Here is a 24,372-nt window from a genome sequence, read left to right on the forward strand (position 1 = left end):
ATATCATTAGAGAATTAAATATAGCTTCTACTTTATGACCGTGATTTGGCAAAAATATGAGAAACCTTTAACAGGAGTGAAACTTTCCATGTAACAAAATATCACAGTTAATTGGTTAACAAACATTATTATAAATATAAACATACATAATATACTATATTTACGTACCTACATACTTGTTTCTCGTTTAATATCGTTCTTTACTTTTATTTGTTTTCATCAATTATTCATATCACATCATCCAATAATAGTTGTTTTTTTTATTTACAACAATCCGCTTCAACCTAAGAAGGTTATTAGCGGGATAGTAACAGTTAATTACACTTTGTTTAGTAAGTTGCAGTCTTTTAGAAACAAAAATAGTTTATTAGCGTTGTTATAGTCTAAAATGTCTTTAAGATTGTTAGCTAAATGGTATTTAATTCTATGGCTATTGAACTTTGTACACTTTTCCACTAGCACATGTTTCACTGTAAGGAGTGAACCGCACTCATCACAAGTTCGAGGTTCTTCTTTTTTCAGCAAATATTCATGAGAAAATTGGGTATGTCCAAGTCGTAAACGGGAAATAATTGTTTGCTTTCGTCTAGATACCTCGGGTGGTTGCCATGGTCCGACGTTGTTTTTTATCTCCTGAAGCTTTGATGATGTGGATTTCCATTTATTGTTCCAATTTTCGAAAAGATGTTTTATGAAGTAGCTTTTGAGATCCGTACTTACAGATTGGAGCGGCATGGGAATACTGTTATCATTTATTGCTTCTTTGACATTTCGGTCTGCTGCTTCATTACCTGCTACTCCAACATGTGATGGGACCCAAAGAAACTTGATTCTTAGATCTTCAGTATGCAATTTATGTAGTTCTTCCTTTATTAGTAAAGCTATTGGATGCTGCGTGTAAATTTTTCTTATTACGTGTAGTGATGACATAGAATCTGTGACGATTAATATCTTATTTATCTTGTTCGCATTTGCATGAAGTATTGCTTGGTAGATCGCATAAAGTTCCCCAGTTAATACAATTGCAGTATCTGGAATTTTATGTTTGTGAATCTCTGTGTTGTTAACAATTGCCACTCCGACTCCATTTTCAGTTTTAGACGCGTCTGTATAGTATACTGTGTAATCGGAGTGAGAGTTAATTAGATCTCTGGAGTGTTGTAAGATGAAATTAGGGTTAGTGCTATTTTTTTGGAATTGTAATAGACTGCAATTGACTGTTGGAATTTTTACAGTCCAAGGTGGAGATGAAGATATTTCTTTGTATTGATATAAGGGTGGAAATTCCTGCCAGTTAAGTAGCTCCATTGCATGGTGGATTCTGCGAGAATAAGGGAGATTGAACTTTGAAGAGTCATTAGTCATGGATAGATCTAAAATGTTATTTATTGGAATTCTTTTATGTACATTTATGTTAGAAGCGTAATTAAAGGTTAACAGCTGTCTACGAAGCATTAGAGTGGGTTCGCCTATTTCAGCTTGTATGCTATTTATCGTTGTTCTGTATGCTCCAAGTATTATCCTTAGGGAGGTGTTATGTAGCGTATCCAAAGGTTTCAACGTTGTTTTGCTGGCAGATGCATATGCGACACATCCGTAGTCAATCTTAGAGCGAATTAAGGATCTATATAGCATGAGCAGTGTTTTACCTTCAGCACCCCAAGTCCTGTGAGCTAGATACTTTAACAAGTTAAGACCATTTCGACATGAAAGAACTAACTGCTGAATATGACTTTTCCAATTTAACTGTTGGTCCAATATCATTCCTAGGAATTTTATTTCGTTTGTATAGGAAAGATTTTGATTCTCAAGCGTGAGATTTGGTTTATCCTCAATACGTTTTTTTGAAAATATTATACATTTTGTTTTATTAGAACAAAAACTAAAACCGGTGCTCAAGGACCAATTTACTAGTTTATTTAAGTGTTCCTGTAATATTGACGCCATATGATTTACGTTTTTTCCTTTGATGTACAGAATCAGATCGTCAGCATATAGTCGTGCCTGAACCGGTTTCGCAATTAGTTTTACTATATCGTTTATTGCTATTAAAAATAGAGTAGGGCTGATGACTGATCCTTGTGAGATTCCGTTTTGTTGTTCTCTAAGATAGGATATAGCACCATTCGCTCGGACTTGAAATGTTCTTTCAGTTAAAAAATTTTTTATATAGGCTAAAATATTTCCTTGATATCCCAACTTGTTTAGAATGTTCAATATACGGTGTTTCCATACTGTATCAAATGCTTTAGTTATGTCAAAGTAAATCGCCATACATTTTTGGTTATTTTTAAAAGCTTCGTGAAATAGCGTTTTCCAGATCGATAATGTTGTCGTTTGTAGATCTGCCTGGTCTAAAGCCAGCTTGTTCGATAATCAGTTGATCATTGCGTTCCAGGTTCCACATTAATCTTCTGTTGACTATTTTTTCCATAAGTTTACATGAGGAACATGTTAATGATATAGGACGATATGATTCTGGGTGTAATTTATCTTTTTTGCCAATAATAGTTGTTCTAAAGCTATTTTATTGTGAAATGTTAATACAATTTACAAATTTTTCTGGGAATAAGCTACAATTTAATTTAAGTTTATTTTGACATTTCGATTTCCACTTCGGAAGTCGTTCTCAAAAGACAACTTAAACAAATTTTGTTTTTGTTGCTTCGTATTAAAAAAATTCTTCTATAATTAATCTTCTATAATATAATTCTTTATAATAATTTAATTTTTATCTTTCAATAAAGTCTTCCCAGAAACGCAACTCAAAAATATTGACAATATGCTTTTTAAGTCATCTACATTTACACTGCGAGGCATAAGTTAGGCAAATAGAAAATTATGCTCATTTTTATAGTTGATTTTTTTGTGAACAGATTAACGGATTTCACTATTTTTTTTAATATTTGAGATTTTTCTTTAGTATTTACACAGTTATGCAAAGGTTTACTTAAACTTCTTTTTTGTACTTATACTAGGTGGAAGAAAAAAAAAAATGTTTTTCTTATGTTAAGTTTGAGACACGTTGTAGGGAGGACGAGGTACAAATGAGAGTATACATCGGAACCATATGATAGTCTTATATTTTGTAAACATTTTTTTTAATCTTCCCGATATCTTAACAAACAAAGAAAATAGGTGATTTTACTCTTTAAAATATGTGTTTTGAAGCAAAACTAAATTAACAAAAAAAAAATAACAGTTAACAAAACTTTAAAAACAGAAAGGTACATAACGTAAACAGGTCTTATCGACACCTATAAGAGTTATTTGCAGACCAGGTAAGCGGTATGTACAGCGCAACATAAGAGAGACGAGATTGTTTAATGGAGGCTCTGTGACGGTTTGGGGTGAAATTTCCTTGAGAGTAGGTACGGATTTGGTGTCTACGTGGAGGCTCTTTAAATAGCGAGAGGTAGATTACACAGATTTTTTTTTGAACACTCTGTTCCTTTCGCACTATATTATATAGGAAATAATTTCATCTTAGTGGTAGGGATAAGATAAAGAGTAAAACCGTCTAGTTTCTTTGTTATTAAAGATATCAGAGAAATTAAACAAATAAAGTGTTTACAAAACATGAGACTACAACATAATATCGATGTATACGTATACCCACCTTTGTAACTTTTCCTCCCTACTAGCCCGATCAAGGAACACAAAATTTTACGAAAACCTCCAAAAAAATAAAGGAAGGATGAAAATTTGGGAATAGGTAGTTGAAATTGTCTATTACTGTATAAGAAAAAGTTTACAATTCTACATCCCCTCCATTTTACAAAAATTGGAAAATGCGGGGCGGAGTAAAAAAAATTTTCTCGGGGGTGAAAAACTCAAATAGTAAGTATTTTACCGAAAAAAATATTGTATAAATATATAGTATATATACTCGAGGAACAATAATTAATAAAAGCGTGCAAATACTAGCATTTGCAGATGATGTTGACATAATCGCAAGATCAAGAAGAGAAATGATAGAGGCATCCAATCAAATAGAACGAGCTGCACAAAATTAAAATCAACCAGAACAAAACAAAATATATACAGGTAAGTAAAAACACAGAAATAATTCAGCCATAAAATATAACAATAGGAGAATACAACATTGAGGGGGTAAAAAACTTTACATACTTGGGATCCCTAGTCACATCTGATAATAACGTAGCAGAGGAAGTGAAGAGGCGAATATTTATTGCCAATAAAAGTTGCCATGGCTTAATTCGGCAACTAAGATCAGATAACGTCGCAAGGAAAACAAAATGCCAAATATACAAAACCTTAATAAGACCGGTACTCACATACGGCTCAGAAACCTGGACACTCACTAAAAGAGAGGAAACATTGCTAGCCACCTTTGAAAGAAAATCTTGCGACACATATATAAGGGCACAAAAGAAAATGGAATTTGGCGAAGAAGGTACAACTTTGAACTATACGAAATATACCAGGATCCGGATATCATAACATTCATTAAAATAGGAGGCTGCGATGGATGGGACATGTAGAAAAAATGGAAGAAGGCGAAATACCAAACAAAATATTCAAACAGATGCCAGTAGGAAAAAGAACAAGAGGAAGACCGAAGCTGAGATATTTAGAACAAATAGAAAATGATATAAAAACCTTAAAAATAAAAAACTGGAGAAAAAAAAGAAAGGCCGACAGACCAGAAAGGTCTGTCGAGCCAATGATGATGATGATGATGATGATGATAAATATATAGTAAAAATATAGCTTATAAAAAATTGAAAAAAAATGGTGTATGCGTGAGGTCTGCAGACACAGTAGAAGGAGAGTTGCAGCTAATGAAAAGTAGGTTCTTCTTTGTCAAATTCCAAATCGGATATTTCAATGTGAAATAACCAAAAAACGGAGCACTTTTCTGGGAAAATTCATTACAACTTTTTTAAGGTATTTAAAAAAAGGTTTATTTCTGTTTTTTAAAAAAACTTCTAATATTAAAAGTAAGTCAGTTACGCTCAAAATATTGTTGGTCCCGTTTATATTTTGGTAAAAAATGGCGAAAATCACCTCCTAATTAGCTTTTCAAATAAAATTAATCGTTACCGCTTCACAAGTTACTTTATTTATGTATTAATTTTATTATCTATAAGTTTCATTGGTTTAAAGTGCTCAGTTTTGAAAAACAATGGGGTTTAAAATAAAACATTTTCTTTTACTTTGAAAAAAATCGGAATTGTTTATGGAATTAACTTAAAAATTATTAGTAATACCAAAAATCTCAAAGAGTAATAAAATGTACCTTTTAATTTTCTGAATATTTTTGATTTTTTGTTTTCTTGTTAGACAAAAATTGGTTATGCTAGGGCTGTTCCAAATTTGCCTAAACTCGTGATTAGTTACTCGCTCAAGCAATTTTAACTACATCTTTTTCAAAAAGAAGCACTTTGAACCGATGAAACTTACAGATCATATAAATAATACATAGACAAAGTAACTTGTGAAGTGGTAATGATAAATTTTATTTGTGATGCTAATTAGGGGGCGATTTTCGTGATTTTTTTACCAAAAAATAAAAGGGACCACCAGTATTTTGAGCCTAACTCATTTACTTTTAATCTTAAAAGTTTTTTTAAAAAACAAAAATAAACCTTTTTTTAAACACTTTAAAAAAGTTAAAATTAAGTTTGCCCGAAAAGTGCTTCGTATTTGGGTTATTTCACATTCAAATATTCGATTTGGAATTTGACGAAGAAGAACCTACTTTTCATTAGCTGCAACTCTGCTTCTACTGGGTCTAAGGACCTCATGTATACACCATTTTTTTCAATTTTTTATGGGCTATAGTTTTGCTAAGAATATTTTTTTCGATAAAATACTTACTTTTTGAGTTATCTCCGAAAAACCGTTCAAAAACATGTTTTCTTTTATTAAACATGAACATATTCACTCGCAAATTACTCAAAAAGTATTGACTTAGTGAAAAAACTCTATAGAACAAAAGTTGTTTAGAATTAGTCATTTTATCCAATTCCAGTCTTATTTTGAATGTATTTTTTTACCTTTAAGAGGGGGGCATTCTACATCCCCTCCATTTTAAAAAATGGAGGGGATGTAGAATTGTAAACTTTTCTTATATAAGAATAGACAATTTCAACTACCTATTCCCAAATTTTCATCCTTCCTTTATTTTTTTTGGGCGTCAGATTGTTCTTTGATCGGGCTATACAGGGTGTTGGAAATTCCATACAATTGATTTGTTGTATAAATAGTTCGAAATCATGTCCCTTTTTTTACCCTTGTCGACGCACGTGTTGTGTCCCGCTCGCATTTTTTCGAAATCCACCTGTGACGAAGAAAGGGAGGTTTCAACCACTTTAGGTCCAAAGAATTCTTCCCCTGATGAGAAACATTGAGACGGCCCACGCGAAAAGACGTAAAATAGTGACTTCGTCGACGCGTCCTGATTGACGATTGTAAGTACCTTGTATTTTTACCTTATATTTTGTTGTTACCTATATTATTTATCCTGTTATCGTTTTGAGCTATTTGACCACCAATTGATTTGAACATGTGTGTATTAGTAATATGTTTATTGCACCTATGAGAATTTCCATTCATTTCTACCAATAGAAGCTATCGGAAGGCACTAGCAGGTGTTGTAATATGTTTATTGCTTGTTTTGATTTTTTTATTAATTGTTTCGCTCAATACCTGCTAATAACCCACACAGGGTGTCTCAAACTTTTGTTTCGGTTTAAACGCAGGTTGAAGTACAAACCCGTCTATTCTATTTTTTCTAAAGATATCAGGGACATTCAACAAACAAAATGTTCACAAAATATAAAACTATAATACGATTCCGATGTATACTCATATTTGTACCTGGTCCTGTCTACAGGGTGTCTCAAACTTAACATAAGAAAAACATTTCTTTTCTTCCACCCGGTCAAGTACAAAAAACAAGTTTGAGTAAACCTTTGCACAACTGTGTAAAAACTAAACAAAAATCTAAAATAAGAAAAAAAAATTAGCAAAATCCGTTAACCTGTTCACGAAAAAATCTACTATGAAAATGATCATAATTTTCTATATCCTTAACTTATGCCTCGCAGTATATGTCTGCATTAGCAATATGAATAAGTCAGATTTAAATCAAATTATTAGAAGAATTTTTTATTGCAGACTGTCACAAACAAAAATTATTAAATTTTTAAGAACGATTCAATTGTTTAGTTTTTAATTTTTGAGAACGATTTCCGAAGTGGAAATCGAAATGTCAAAATAAACTTATTTTAAAGTAAAAAAATTGTGGTTTATTCCCAGTAAAAATAGTAAGTTGTATCCAATAATAGATTCAATACTAATACTAGATTTAGTACCTATGTGCTATTTATTAGATATATCTGACAATTTTAATATATTACTTTTATATTTGGTACCTACTGATTCTTTTGACAAATACAATATACATGTAACAACAGACGGTACAATAAAAATATGTTCTAAAGTTCTATAAGTTCTAAAAATATGTTTTCAGTGCATCGTATTATGTATTTTTAAAATAATTGTTTTCAGGGAAGGGCACCTGATCTAAAATACATAGAGGGAGCAGCAAGAATCATAGCTGATACTGCTCAAACTAACAAAATCGTTGTAGAAAAAAGTACTGTTCCAGTACGAGCAGCTGAAAGTATTTCAGATATCTTAACAGCTAATAAAAAGCCAAAAGTGACACATCAGATTTTGTCTAATCCAGAATTTCTAGCGGAAGGTATGTTATATGTATAATGTTTTCTCTTATATATTTATTATATCTTTATCAATTAAATTATATGTATTGGATTATAAACTCAATTTCTGATTTCTTGGTTCTGGCTTAGTTTTGCCCCTTCTCGATTAAAATTTGGTAATAAAAATATAGTTAAAACGATGCTACGAACAGTACGTGACAGAAAACAATTCAGCATAATCCTAGCTTGTCTTTGTGGTTGGAGAAAATACCATGGAAACAATATAAATTTATCAGTGTCGATCACCATACGGTATGAATCTAATATATACAGGGTGTTTCATTAATAATTGTCCATATAGTAACTGGAGAAACCTTAGCACAAAATACGAAGATTTAACCTAAAACACTTAAATAAAAGGTTGTTCCTTACTGAGTTACAGGGTGTTTTATCTAAAAATTTAAAAACTATTTTTGCTCAGACTTTTAAAACCATTCCACGTATCCTTTTCATACTTGGCAGAAAGTGCGACTACTAGACACCCTACTAAATTGTGATAAACAAACGTTTCTAGCTGCTACCAGAGGCGTACGACAGGGGATGGTGAATGGTTGACCCTTCTCAAATTTTACGCCACTGGAGGAATTACTATTTTAGTGCCATTTTTAGATTTTACAATACTTTCTACGTAAATAATATACTCTTCATTGGTAACGATAAAGTCATTAGTTTTCGAGATATTTGAAGTTAAATATGAAACGGCACAGTTATTTTGATTAATTTATGATACGATTCATATGATTAAAATTTAAAAATTATTTGTACCCAGTACTTTAAAGCTATTTGGCGTATCCTTATAATACTTGGCAGACAGTGTAGTTACTTTACATCCTACTAAATTAAAGTAAATAAACGTTTCTAGCTACTACCAGAGGCGTACGACAGGGGATAGTGACTGGTTGACCCTTCCCAAATTCTACGATACTGACGAAATTGCTCTTTTAGTGTAATTTTTTGATTTTTCAATACTTTTTATTTAAATAATATACTCTTCATTCGTAACGATAAAATGATTAGTTTTCGAGATATTTGAAATTAAATATGAAGCGACACAATACACTGATCAAAATAACCATGTCCTTTCATTTTTAACTTCAAATATCTCGAAAACTAATAACTTTTTCGTTACGAATGAAGAGTATATTATTTTCATAGAAAGTATTGGAGAATCCAAAAATTGAACTAAAATGGCAATTTCGCCAGTGACGTAGAATTTGAAAAGGGTCAACCATTCACTTTCCCCAGTCGTACGCCTCTGGTAATAGCCATAAACGTTTGTTTAACATAATTTAGTAGGTTGTATAGTACCTATACTTTTTGCCAGGTATGAAAAGGATACGTCGAATAATTTTAAAATGCTGAGCAAAAATAGTTTTTAAACTTTTAGATAAAACACCCTGCAACTCAGTAAGGAACCACATTTTATTCAAGTGTTTTAGGTTAAATTTTCGTATTTTTTGCTAAGGTTTCTCCAGTTACTATATGGACAATTATTAATGAAACACCCTGTATAGACCGGTCACTCTAGTAGAGTATAGGTCGCTCAGGTTCATGAGGTCTTTTAATCAATTTCGTGCGGTGGATTGGTCCGCATAATCCCTCTTCATTATCCTTTATAGATTTTCGTGTTTTTTTGCTTTCTCTGTGATCTGTTTCCATTCTTTCCTATTCTGTATTTTTTCTCTCCAGCCTGTAATTTCCATATTGGATATATCCTCTCGCAGTTGATCTTCCCATCTTATTTTCGGTCTTCCTCTAGGTCTGTTTATTACTGGCGTCCAATTTGTTATCTGCCTAATTAGTTTATCCACTCCTCTTCTTTGGATGTGGCCAAACCATTTTAGTCTTTGTGCTTTAATGAATCTCACGATGTCTTCTCCTTCCATTAGATTTCTTATTTCGTGATTCATCAGAATTCGTATTTCTCCTTGATCTGTTTTAATTGGACCATGTATTCTCCTCATAATTTTTCTTTCTATTATTCTCAGTTTTTCTTCATCTTTTTTTGTAAGGCACATTGCTTCTGCTCCATAGGTGATGACTGGTCTAATTGCCGCTCTATATATCTTTGTCTTTGTTTTCTTGCTCAGGTTTTTATCTTTAAGTAGCTTATGGTATTTCCAGAATGCCCTATTCCCTGCTTTAATTCTTTCATTTATCTCAACGCTTCTTCTGTTTTGACCATCTACTATCACTCCTAAGTATTTAAAGCAGTCAACCCTTTGGAATACATTATCATTTATTCTTATTTCTTTTATTCTATTTATTTGGTCTTGATTTCCCGTACTTATTAAGTATTTTGTTTTTTTCTGGTTAATTATTAACCCCCTGATTTTTGCCTCTCTTGTCAATGTTAGCAATACATCTTCTAGACTTCTCTTGCCGCGGGCTATCAATCCTAGGTCATCTGCATACCCTATTATTTGTGTAGAGCTTTGGATTATTGTCTTTTTTGTTAGCCCTGTTTTTCTAATTACTCCCTCCAAGGCTATATTAAAGAGAGTTGTCGATAAGCTGTCACCTTGTCTCACCCCATGTTCTATGTTGATATTCTTTGTTTCACCATCCACTGTTTTAACATTTGCTGTTGAGTCCTTCATTGTCATTCTAGTCAATCTTATTAATTTTGCAGGTATATTCATATTTTTCATTTCTTTTAATAGCTGTTTTCTCTAGATGCTGTCGAAAGCCTGTTGGAAATCAATAAACAATATGTGCAATTCTATGCCATGTTCGTAACTTTTTTCGATTGTTTGCGTTGAAACGGGGATTGCATCGATTGTTGATCACCCTTTTCTAAATTCCTGTTGATACGGTCCTAGGTTTTTTTCTGTGTATCTGGTTAACCGATTTCTTATAATTGTTGTCATGATCTTATATGTTGTATTTAATAGCGTGATTGCTCTATAATTGCTGCAAAGCATTGGGTCTCCTTTTTTAAAAACTGGTATAATGAGTCCGTTCTTCCATTCTTCAGGCATGTATTCCTTTTCCCAAATATTGACCATTAATTTATATATACGGTTTAGAAGGTCATCTCCTCCATTTGCAATCAATTCATTGTTAATCTCATCCGGTCCTGGAGTTTTGTCAGATTTTAGTTGTTTTACTACTTCTATAAAATCTTGGTAGGTAGGTGCATCTTCTTCTTCATCTCGGTTATCTGTTATATCTTCTTCTTCTGCGTCGATTGCTTGGTTGCTTGTATTTATATCTTTAAAGTGATTTTCCCAATCTTTTTTGCTTATTTTGCTGGTCACTTTGTTACCGTTATATTGTTGTTCTATGAATCTAATACCTACCTATATTTGTATCACAGGGTCCGATATATTGCAAGTTATTACGTATATATAATAATATAATATATAATGATCTTGAACTCCTAAGTGGAGCATAGAGCTTCAGTGAAAATGCGCCATCGGGTTCTATTTTGCGCTAAAGCCTTCACCTCATTCCTAGACTTTCCTTGACCTCTTATCTCGTCCATGATGGATCTTAATGTTGTTGTGAAGCTATTTATTTATGGCATTTTTGTTATTAACTATTCTACATGGGAAATAAGCCATAATTTAACTAAAAAAAAAATGATTTTATTAACGTTTCGATCGATGTCCAGATTGGACGTCGTTGTCAAAATACAAAATATTAATAAATTAAACAAAAATATTGTTGCTTAGTAAGAAATTCTTCTAAGAATTTAATTTAATCTGACTAATTTATATCGACGATAAATCTTCTCTAAGTTTGTGCTGGGCGACCTCTTTTTCTTTTTCCTTGGGGATTCCACTCTAGAGCAGTCTTTGCAATACTGGAACTATTTTTTCGGACTGTGTGACCGATCCAACCCCACTTTCTGGACTTTATTTCAGTTTCTACCCGCTTTTGTTGGATCAGGTGCAGTATATCTTCGTTTCTGATGATGTTTGGCCAGAAAATATGAACAATTCTTCGTAGACATTCGTTAACAAAGACCTGCAGTTTATCTGTAAGAGTTTTTGTCACTTTCCAGGTTTCACATCCGTAGATTAGAACAGATATGACATTTGACTGCAATATTCGGATCTATGTCCTTGTAGAATACTCGCCAGACCTCCAAACAGGATTGAGCATGCTGAATGCTTGTTGAGCTTTTCATACGAATAGCATCTTCTATACCTCCGTTTTCTGTTATGACACTTCCAAGACTCGTAAAGTTTTCCACATTTTCAATCTGCTTGTTGTCGATAGTAAATAGCGTGTCGTTCCTTGCATTTATTCTCATGGACTTAGTTTTACCAATGTTAATTTTCAAACCTATTTTATTGGCTTCAGTGGAAAGTGTTTCCAACTGGTCAGCCACATCTTGGAACTTTTGTTCTAATAGGCAGATATCGTCGGTGTATTCTAAATCGTTAATATCAAACCGTTGCCAGTTTGCTGCGCCTATTTTTCTTCCATCCTCATCTACACCATCTTTCCATCTAAGTTTTGCCCTACCCCTATTTCTACTTCCCACAGGTTGTGACATAAGAATTCTTCTAGGAGGGTTGTTACGCTGTGATCTTGCTAGATGTCCTGCATATCTTAGTCTTCCTATTCTTATAAGAGATACTACGTCTTTATCACCAAATATATGTTTATATCTGTGGTATACCTCGTAGTTGTACCTCCTCCTCCAAATACCATTTTCACAGATGCCACCGAATATGCCTCTCAGGATCCTTCGTTCAAATATAAGCAGAAGGTTTTCATCTGCCTTGGAGATGGTCCATGTCTCCAATCCATATGTCAACATTGGTTGTATAAGGGTTTTGTATATGGTTATTTTTGTTTTTGGCTTAAGTTTCTGCTTCTCATATGTCTACTCAGTCCAAAATAGCATTTGTTCGCTAGGATTATCCTTCGCTTGATTTCTTACGTCATGACGTTCTCCTTGGTGATCAGGGAGCCTAAGTATGTGAATTTGTCCACCACTTCAAAGGTAGAGTTATCAACAGTGAATTGGTGACCGATGTTTCTGGCTCTATTGTTGGGTGTTGATGCCAGCATCTTAGTTTTCTCCTCGTTTACTTTCAGGCCCATATTTTTTGAGGCATTTGAGAAGGTGGCATACATTTCTTCTAGTTTGCGTGTTGTGCGGGCAACTAGGTCCACGTCATCGCCATATGCCAAAATTTGGGATGATTTATTAAAAATATTTCCTCTGTTGTCTACTCGGGCATCTCTGACCGCCTTTTCCAGAGCTATGTTGAAGAGGAGACACGCCAGCGCATCTCCCTGTCGCAGCCCAACATTCGATTCAAGCGCCTGTGATTGTTCGCCCTGTATTTCGACTTTGCAAACGACTTTACGCATTGTAGCCTTAACCAATCTTATCAGTTTATCAGGAATGTGGAATTCATCCATGGCTTCATACAATTTATTTCTTAGGACACTATCATAGGCCGATTTAAAATCTACGAAAAGATGGTATGTGTCGATATTGAATTCATTGGTTTTTTCCAGTATTTGCCTTAGCACAAAGATCTGGTCTGTTGTTGATCGACCAAGCCTAAAACCACTTTGATATTCTCCAAGAAGCTCCTCTGAATGTGCACTTAGGCGACCATATAAGATACTCGAAAATATTTTGTAAGCTGTATTAAGGAGCGTTATTCCCCTATAGTTTCTACATTCCAATTGATAACCCTTTTTGTGTAGCGGGCAAACGATTCCAATACACCACTCTTCCGGGATTTGTTCCTCATTCCAGGCTCTCAGTATTATTTTATATATTTGATTAGTCAGAGTAGCACCTCCATATTTAATAAGTTCCGCGGATATACCATCACTTCTCGGAGATTTATTATTTTTTAGGTGTTTTATTGCATCCCGTACTTCTTGAATTGATGGAGGCTCTATAGTCTATAGCTATAAATAGTCTATCTATATAGGGTGAGGCAGATAACTGACCTATTAGAAATATTTAGAGAACTAAAGGCAACAGAATCATGAAAATTGGAATGAAGGGGTTTTGAAGGGTGATCTATTTAATGAAAATATTTTCATCAATTTGCCACTTCCGGTTATACCGGAAGTTGCTTAAAACTTCGCTTTTTTAAATGGGACACCCTGTATATTTTTACATTTTTAGATTCTACTCGATGTCTTCTTTCTTAAAATATGCGGTTTTGTAATGTTATACAGGGTAGTTTAAAAGCTAATTACGTTTTTTTATTAATTTCGTAGCAACTTTCACACCCTGTAGAATTGTAGTAGTTGGATATCAAAAACTCTATTTATGTTAAAATGATTTTTAATGTAGTCTACTATTATTAAAAATTATTAGTACAGCTAAATGTTAAATTTTAGTATACAGGGTTGGTCGAAACTCGGAATGAGGATTTTCTGAATTTTCTTAAATAGAACACCCTGTATTTTAGTATTGCAATGAAAAGAAATTTTATGGTACTTTTTTATTTCTTAAGCATTCCCTATACCTAAATGCTTTAATTTGTGCTTAATTGTTAATCGCGCCAAGAATGTTAACTACGTAGGTATTTTGATAGCTCAACCATTATTGGCAATTTTAAAGATCAGTCAAGATTAATATGTATTTATTTCCGAAAAATTATTTGTGATTGAATATTTTCACGGCCAACCTAATAAAATTTCACGTATTTTTTGTTGAAATTAATATTTTGACAACGGCACCCGATTTGGGCGTCGAAACGTTAATAAAAATCATTTTTTAATAATATTGTGGCTTATTTCCCATTCTAAATAGTTAAAATTAATGTTTGGCTTGAATCACCAATAACTCACAAATTAAATCAGGTAGGTATAGGGAATGCTTAAAAAATAAAAAAGCAGCATAAAATATAATTTCATTACGATAATAAAATATAGGGTGTTCCATTTAAGAAAACTCAGAAAATACCCTTTCCGAGTTTCGACAAACCCTGTATAGTACAATTCAACATTTAGCTATACTAACAATTTTTAACAATAGTAGACTATATTAAAAATCATTTGAACATAAATAGCATTTTTGATGTCAAACTACTACAATTGTACAGGGTGTGAATGTTGCTAAGAAATTAAGAAAAAAATGTAATTATCTTTTAAACTACCCTGTATAACATTACAAAACCTCATATTTTAAGAAAGAAGACATCCAGGAGAATCCAAAAATGTAAAAATATACAAGATGTTCAATTTAAAAAACGAAGTTATAAGCCACTTCCGGTATAACCGAAAGTAGCAAATTGATGAAAATATTTTCATTAAAGAGATCACTCTTCAAAACCCCTTCATTCCAATTTTCATGATTCTGGTTCCTTTAGTTCTCGAGATATTTCTAATATGACTTTTATCTGCCTCACCCTGTATAGTTATGTTAAAAAGAAACGAAGAAAGCATGCATCCCTGTCTGACTCCAGTAAAGTACGTCAAATTCGTCACTGTTGATCCCATTGTATGTCACGCTGCATTTCGCCTCAGTGTACAGTGACTTTATAATGGAAATTATTTTATGCGGGATGTTTCTTATCTCTAAAATTTTCCATATAGCAGCATGAGATAAGCTGTCAAAGGCACGTTAGAAATCAAGAAAAACCATGTAGAGAAGTGTGTTCCATTCAACCAATTGTTCCATTATTACTCTCACAGTATTAATGTGGCCTATGCAGGAGGATTCTGGTCTAAAACCTGCTTGATTAGCTCGAAATTCAACCTTGTTTGTTAATCTTTTAAGTATGATGGTCGTTTTATTTATTTATTTATGGTATTGCTAAGTTAGTTTTTATTCGAAGTTCAGCTTTTCGTCGTGTTTCCTATTTGTAATTCTCGATTAGAAAATTATGTTCCTCTTCCTCCTCATTTATTGATCCCTTGTCAGGACATGGTCACACCCTCTAAATATTGCTAGCTTGCTGTCACCATTGGTTGGGATCCTGTGCCAGATGGACGGATTCATGTAGAGATTTTCTCACCAGTCTTCATTTGGTCTGTCCATCGTGTTGGAGATCTTCCTCTTGATCTTCTGCCTTCTACTTTTCCTTCTTCTTCTTGCAGTACCGTCTCCTATCGGAGGTTGGCTACCATCACAGCAATCTTAACTTTGTTGGCTGCAGCTCTGAACAACTGTATTGAACTGCACCCATACCACTCTCTTAAATTTCGCAACCAGGAAATTCTCCTACGTCCCACATTTCTCTTTCCCGAGATTTTTCCTTGGATGATGAGTCTTAGCAGAGAGTACTTTTCTCCTCTCATTATGTGGCCTAGATATTCCAGTTTTTTCGTTTGTATGGTTTTTATGACTTCGATTCCTTCCCCATCTTCAGCAGAACATCTTGATTTGTTACTCTTTCTGTCCATGGTATTTTCCACATTCTCCTGTAACACCACATCTCGAATGCCTCAATGTTTTTGATGTTTATCTTTTTTAGCGTCCAAGCTTCCATGCCGTACAGCAGAACGAAGAAAACATAGCACCTCAACATTCTTGTTCTTAAGTTTATACACTAAGCACCAAAATTAACGCACCACCTTAAAAATGGGACATTTTTGATGTCTCGTATATCCTAAACCTGTTGTCCGATTTGAGTGATTTTTTTAGTATAATATAGCTATATTCTTCAAGACTATCCACGTAATAGTACTATTGCTAAAGATGTAAGTGTCATTGTATACCGGGTGTAACAATGATAGTGTGTTTTTTCCTCAAAGTTTAGAACACCCTGTGGAATATTCTAGCTTATATAAAATATTGAAATTAAAACTTGACTGTAGCCTTATGCTTTCTTAACATTTTGCTTTTCGATTCATTCGCTTATGTGGGATAATAAAAAAGTTAGGTACTTTAACAACTAGCAATGTTATTTATCAATACAGGGTGTTTCTAAATAAGTGCGACAAACTTTAAGGGGTAATTCTGCATGAAAAAATAATGACCCTTTGCTTTATAAACATATGTCCGCAAATGCTTTGTTTCCGAGATACGGGATGTTGAATTTTTTCTTACAAATTGACGATTTATTTATTGCTCTAAAACCGGTTGAGATATACAAATGAAATTTAGTAGGTATTAAGAGGCAGTTATTGCGCATTTTTGACATACCTTTAACAATTTTATATCCACCATTGGCGTGCATACGGGATGTATCTAAAATGTTTATACCCGTATACACGCCAATGGTCAATATAAAGTTCTTAGTTGTATGTCAAAAAATGCCCAATAACTACCTCTTAAAACCTACCAAATTTCATATGCATATCTTAACCAGTTTTAGAGCAATAAATAAATCGTCAGTTTGTAAGAAAAAATTCAACATCCCGTATCTCGGAAACAAAGCATTTGCGGACATATGTTTATAAAGCAAACGGTAAATATTTTTTCATACAGAATTACCCCTTAAAGTTTGTCGCACTTATTTAGAAACACCCGGTATTGATAAATAACATTGCTAGTTATTAAAGTACCTAACTTTTTTATTATCCAACATAAGCGAATGAGTCAAAAAGCAAAATGTTAAGAAAGCCTAAGGCAATAGTTGAGTTTTAATTTCATTATTTTATATACGCTAGAATTTTCCACAGGATGTTCCAAACTTTGAGGAAAAAACACACTATCATTGTTACACCCGGTATACAATGACACTTACCTCTATAGCAATAATATTATTACATAGATATTCTTGAAAAACAAAGCTATAATATACTAAAAAAATCACTCAAATCGGACAACAGGTTTAGGAAATACGAGACATCAAAAATGTCCCATTTTTAAGGTGGTGCGTTAATTTTGGTGCTTAGTGTATTTATGTCCCGGCTGAATAGGAACTTTTTCATTTTGACAAACGATTGTCTCGCTATCTCTATTCGCCTCTTGATTTCTCTTGTCTGGTCATTAGTATCAGTGAAGCAAACCCCTAAATATTTGTACGACGTAACTCTTTCAACTGGCTGATTATTTATTGTTAAATTCACATTGGTGTATAATTTCTTCGTTACAATCATGAATTTAGTCTTTTTGATGTTCGGTTTTAGACCATATTTATTGGTATGAGTGTTTATGTTTTCCATCAAATACTGTAAATTTGCTAGGTTATCTGTTACTATTAGCGTGTCATCAGCGTATCGTATATTGTTAATTAACTCTCCGTTAATGTTCATACCAATATTTTGCTCTAGGAGTGCTTCCTGACATATTGTTTCGTTATATATATTGAATAGTAGTGGAGAAAGCACACAACCCTGACGCACACCTCGACAAATCTCAATTTCTTCGGTTAATTCATTATCAACCTTGATTTTTGCTGTTTGTCCCCAATACAACCTGGATATAATATTAATGTCGCGAATGTCGATGTTTTTGCTTCTTAGAATTTCATACAGCTTTTGGTGTCTGACTTTATCGAAGGCCTTCTCAAAATCTATAAAACCTACGTAGAGGTCTTGGTTTACATCCAAACATCTTTGCATTCACACTCAGACCAAACAAAGCTTCCCGTGTTCCCAGTCCACTTCTCAATCCAAACTGTGTGGCGCTTATGTCCTCTTCTAGTTTATTAAATATTCTTTTGTGAATTATTTTTAAAAATACTTTCAGTGTGTTGCTCATCAACGCTATAGTTCTGTGGTCTGAACACTCTCTGGCGTTATTCGTCTTCGGGATTGTGACAAACGTAGAGGAGAGCCATTTCTATGGTATGATGCCTGTTCTATAAATTGTGTTAAAGAGGTTCACCATTATTTCAAGTGTGTCGTCGTCTATAAGTTTCAACAATTCTACAGGAATTTCATCTGGTCCTGCAGCTTTACCCCCCTTAGTGTTCCTTATAGCATATTCTATCTCGCTTTTTAGGATTTCAGGCCCTGTTGTGTCGTCTACAGGTTCTGCCACTGCTATTCCTGGTCTTTCGTCTGCAAAAAGTTCTTCAATGTATCCTCTACTTTTCCGTTTACTACCAATAGTTTCATGGTCCACATTCTTTTGATTATGTGACCGAAATAATTTAGGCATGCTCGGTTTCCTTTTTTTAATAGCGTCTCTTTCAGAATTGACAGGTTAGTTCTGTGCTCTGTCCATGATACGCTTAGAATTCTTCTGGTGACCCACATTTCGAAGGCTTCGATCTTATTTTCAACTTGCGTGTATATTCGTTGTTACTTCTATCGATTTTTTGAGAGTCCATGTTTCAGATGCGTATGAAGCAGTGGGAAAATGAGGGAATTTACCAATCTGAGCTTAGTATTCCTTGTTATTGTCGACCTCCATATTTTAATTAATTTAGCTGTTGAAGTCTATTGCTAGTCTACGCTTTATTTCAGAGGAGATATCGGCATTGCTGGTTATCAGGCATATCAGGGAGCCCAAGTATACAATCTGTCTACTACTTCGAAATTCTCCACTTGGTGTATGTGCGGTAAATTACTATTTGTCGTGTCTACTATTATTATTTTTGCCTTTAAGGAGTTGATCTGAAATCTGAATTCTTTGCTTATCCCGCTTCGCCGTTAGGTGATGGTGATCATTTCGACTTCATTCGCTGCTAGTATAAGTGTGTCATCTTCGTATTGCAGGTTACTGATTTTTCTACCTCCCATAGTGCTTTCTCATTCCCCCATTCGGCTAGTACTTTCCTCATTATATATTCAGAATATATATTGTGTAATTATGGTGATAGTATGCAGCCCAATTTTGCCATTATATTTCAGAGGGGATCCCATTTTACCGAATCGAAAGCCTTTGTGTAGTCCACGAAAAAGAGCAGCGTTGATATATTGTGTTCTCTCGTTTTTTCTATTAAGTATCTGTCTTGTGTTTCATATCTGCTCGACACCAGAAATCATAAATACCAACCTAAATTTCAACGTTAGACTAAAAACAGAAGAAGAAATTGATACAACCGTTCACGATTTCACAAAACTGATGCAAAACGCGGCCTGGAAAGCAACACCTGTACATCATAACAGAAAGACAGATGATGTTCCTAGATATATTAAGGAGTTGGTAACCGAGAAACGTAGGGCAAGCAGAATCTGGCAGTACACAAGAAACCCAGCTGACAAAACCAATCTCAATAGACTGACTCACTGAATATTTTATAAAAAAATCTAAATCCTAGTGATCACTCATTGTGGAGAGCTACCCAAAAAATCAAAATCCGTCGTAACAACTTCTCCATTAAGACATAATGATAATGCATGGGCTAGATCAAAATGATGGAAAAGTAAGAGTTTTTGTGGAACACCTTGAAAAAGTGTTTGCACCAGTAGATTGATTCAAAGATGAAAAAATAAATAACTATTTAGATGCTCCCTGTCAATTATCACCAGCAGCTAGATAAATTACTCCATCAGAAATTATATAAGAGATAAAGAAAATCAACTCAAATAAAGCTCCAGGTTATGATAATAGTGGGAGAAATTCTCAAACATTTTCCAAGAAGAGCTATCGTGTTTCTCACTACTTTATACAACCTAATTCTTCATCTTTCCTACTATCCAACGCAATGGAAATTTGCTGAAATTATCATGATCGCCAAACCTAAAAAGACTCCAACAGTAGCTGCCTCTTACATACCTATAGCCTGCTGGGTCATAGGATAGTAAATTTAATCAGAGATCGTTTAAAAAACAAGAACATTTGCACTGCATCATTTCTAGATATTCAGCAAGCCTTTGATAAGGTTTGTTATCAAGGGCTGTTATATAAACTAAAAAGAAACATGCCGAGTCAGATTTACTTACTTCTAAAATCATACCTTTCCAACAGACACTTCGATGTAAAAATTAACAAAGATAACAGAAGCTACCAACTCATAAAGGTATGAGTACCCCAAGGCAGTGTCTTGGGACCATTTTTGTCCTTATTATACACTGCTGATATACTAACTACCAACGAAACAACTATCGCCACGTTTGCCGATGATACAGCAATAATTGCGCTTGACCATGATCCATTACTGGCCTCAAACAAGCTACAAACACTTTTAGATCGATTACAAAACTAGCTTCAAAAATGGAAAATCAAAGTAAAACACGAAAAATCCGCTCACATTACATTTACGAACATATATGTAAATTGTCCACATGCTACAATAAACCACCAAGTTATCCCAATGAAGACAGAAGTTAAATATTTAGGTATTCATCTAGATCAGAAATTAACATGGAAAGCGCACATTAAAGCTAAACAACAACAGCTCCAATTAAAAACCAGACAAATGAATTGGTTTCTTGGTAGACGATCACAATTATTCATAGAAAACAAACTAGCAATATATAAAATATAGTACAACCTGCCATATCCGGATCAATGTGGCGACAGACCGATCCGGATATCAAGACCACTTCTTTTACAGTCTCTGAAACGTTTTCTCCTTTATACATTCCAGTAATCAACGCCGGCAATAACTTTCGTCGATAGACACGTTTTATAGATTCTATAATATAGATTTAATATAGGTTCTAATATATACATTTCGCCAACTTTTAGTTCTTTTGGGTCGGAATGACAGGGTGCGTTGTCCAACAGCAGGACTGCCTTTCTCGGTAGATTTCGGTAGATGCGGACGGCAGAACCGTCCGGATATGGGGAGGTCCGAATATGACAGGTCCGGATGTGACAGGTTGTACTAATACTAAAGCCTATATGGACCTATGGGATTGAATTATGGGGATGTACGAAACCATCAAACACCAAAATTTTGCAGACATACTAAACAAAATCTCTAAGAATAAATAAATAATAAAGTAAATGGTAGCTTGTAGATTTGCACGAGTTCCTTTTCATGATAGAATCCGCATTTTTCTTCGGCTATTTCTGGAAATATGTAAAAAGTTCTTTAGCCATTCATTGATTATATCTTGAAGGATTTTGCTTGCATGAGGAATAAAGTCAATCTAATTGCTGGATATAGTAATACATTTAGTGACCCTTTTTTATATACAGAGATAATGGTTGATTCGCACCACTCATCAGACCATTCAACTGTGATCCACATCATATTGCACATATTATGCAGTATTACATTTACGCCAATCTCGCCCATTTCTGTGAAGGCCGCGTCCCACCATCAAATAATTTGATCAAACTGGTTTGAGCAAACTGAAAGTGACAGTTAGTGACGTCACATCCTGAGTGTTCATTGTGGATAATAATGAAAAATTTTAATTTTAAATAAAGTACAAACAAGTTAGACAACTCAATACAAAAATTTGATCAAACTAGACTGATAGTGAGAGCACAGATTTTTAGAATTTAAAAAAAACTGCAATTGTGACGTCACTTTGACGTACTTCCGGAGTTTGCTCAAACTGTTTGATCAAATTATTTGATGGTGAGACGCGGCCTTTAGAGTCTTCGCTGGTATGCCATCGATTCCTGGGGTTTTTTGTTTCTTTGTTGATTGAGATCCTTCTGTGACACAATTATGTCACTCAACAATTTTTAGCTCCCGGACTAACAAGACTAAACGAAGGTGTTTATCAAGAACCTTTTTTATACAATGCACCTGTGGTTGATTGATTTATGAGGGACCCTAATTTAAAGAAAGATCTCGATCGGGTTTGTTTACAAACCTTTTTCTAATAATTGTTCTTTTTTGTACTAGAAAAATCGATTTTACGTGCTTTAAGTTATTATGTAAATACTATACTCGTTTATTCTGGATCATACTTTTGTATTCGAGATGATTCAGCGTTGTATAAATAAGAGGGATTTTGAAATTAGCAGTTAGTTGTGAATTTGAAAACGTCGCGTCGCACAGTGGCAGGGTTGCCGATTTGTACATAATTATCAGATTTTAACATAATATTTATGGCATTCTGATAATCAATATTTTTTTAACATAATTGATAATTTTAACATAATTTTATACGGATAGATTTGGCAATAGAGTTTAGTAGGTTTTCAAGAATTCTTCAATTTGTTTGCATTTGCATTTACTAGCTTGCGACTTGCGACACATGTTCAGCAGATACAGTCATACAGATATCAATTTTATGACCACCTTTGTCCTTTTATATTTGATTTTGGGACTAATGTATCTACCTGAATAGTTAATACTATTGAGGATTGTGGTTTTCATATAAAAAATATCATTAATATCAAACTAAGTAACTTATGGATTAAAAAAAATGAAGACAATTGCTTTATAAAAAGCCGAGAAAATACATTTTTTAAAGTAAACTTACTTTGAACTTTGAGTGATTTTTATGATGAATGATGATTATTGATCATCATATTATGACGAAGGTAGTTTATTTTTGAATACTTGTACCTATAATAGAAGTATAATAAAGTATAATTTTTTTGCAATGTGATAGCAAAAGAAGTAAAAATAAAATCAACCGAAATTTGACGATTTCTACCGAAAAATTAGGAGCAATTCTACTGAAATTTTGCCCAAGTTCTGTGGCTTGCGGCAGGGGTTGGCGATAAAAAATTTTAACATAATTATTGGCAAAATCTGATAATTTTAGCAACCGCTTAACATAATTTCATATCGTGACATCGGCAACACTGCACAGTGGTGAATTTTGCCGAAAACATGGCCAAAATGCAAAAATTTAAGTTTATATATTCCGAGAAATTTTATATGAATCTTGCACTGTAGGTTTCTGAGGATCATAAACGGCCGTTGAGGGTAGAACAATACAAGCATATCACATATTTATATTAGAGTTGGGATTGAACGAAAGCGGACCGAATAAAATTAAAGTGTGTCATACAATTGAGGCGTTGCTTAGGTTTTCGTTTAAAACTATATAGTCTAGGACGCATCTGTTTTGAGATGGACGTTGAGAGGTGACTCAAATTTTTTTGCAGAAATTGCTTGAAAATAAATCAAATAATAATATTTGAGTTATCCTCCCTCTCAAAAAGGTCCGGAACATTGTTTAAATAATCAAAATGTCAAAAAATGAAGGAAAAATTCGATTTTTTTCTTCGTTTTTTGATTATAACTTTAAAAGCATTCATTTCCGAGAAAAGTTGTACTGACATAAAAGTTGCGTAATTAAATTTCCTACAATATAGAATTGGTTAAAAATTTAAAAAATAGTCACCCTAGTTGCAAAATAGCAATAATTTCGAAAAAACCATACAAAAACAAGTATTCGCATTTTACGTTTTTCAACCATTTATGCTACACTTAGGACCTTCATATTTCACCCAGAAAAACTTTATGATACAGTAAAACAATACTGTAAATTTCATTAAGATCGGTTTTATAGATTTTGCAAAATAAATTTTGCAAGCCAGCTTTCGCAAGAAAAATTCATTTTTTCAAAATGTTACAGGACTGAAAATAAAGCAGATAGCAAGTTCAATTTTTTTTTGCTTATAGAAGTGTACTGTACATTTCATTTTCAATTTGCAAAATTAAAATTGATTAATTACCAAGGCGTCAGGAAATTTTTTAAATAAACATTAATTTTTGGTGCTACGCGCAGGACAGCGGTGTTCGATTCACACAAGTTGATTTCCACCAAAATTTCTTCCAATCTTTATCTAATATATTATTTTCTTACTCTATATTTTGTTGTATTTTAATATTTTAATTCCACAAAAAAAAACTAATTTTATTATTGTTTGTGAAATATTGTTTAAACAATTGCATATGTTTAAAAATAATAAACTTTTATT

At 33.5% G+C, this 24,372-nt stretch overlaps 1 protein-coding gene across 2 annotated transcripts in view; it reads left to right on the forward strand.

Annotated features, from left to right (window-relative positions):
* LOC114334291 (UDP-glucose 6-dehydrogenase) overlaps positions 1-24,372 on the forward strand; it is a 97,600-nt gene that overhangs the window by 39,885 nt on the left and 33,343 nt on the right. For both annotated transcript variants that reach the window (XM_028284328.2, XM_028284329.2), the window contains one exon: positions 7,540-7,735. In XM_028284328.2, coding sequence (XP_028140129.1) covers positions 7,540-7,735 — 196 coding nt within the window. The remainder of the gene's footprint in view (positions 1-7,539; positions 7,736-24,372) is intronic.

This window comes from Diabrotica virgifera, chromosome 10 (assembly GCF_917563875.1).
Source record: "Diabrotica virgifera virgifera chromosome 10, PGI_DIABVI_V3a".
NCBI lineage: Eukaryota > Metazoa > Arthropoda > Insecta > Coleoptera > Chrysomelidae > Diabrotica > Diabrotica virgifera.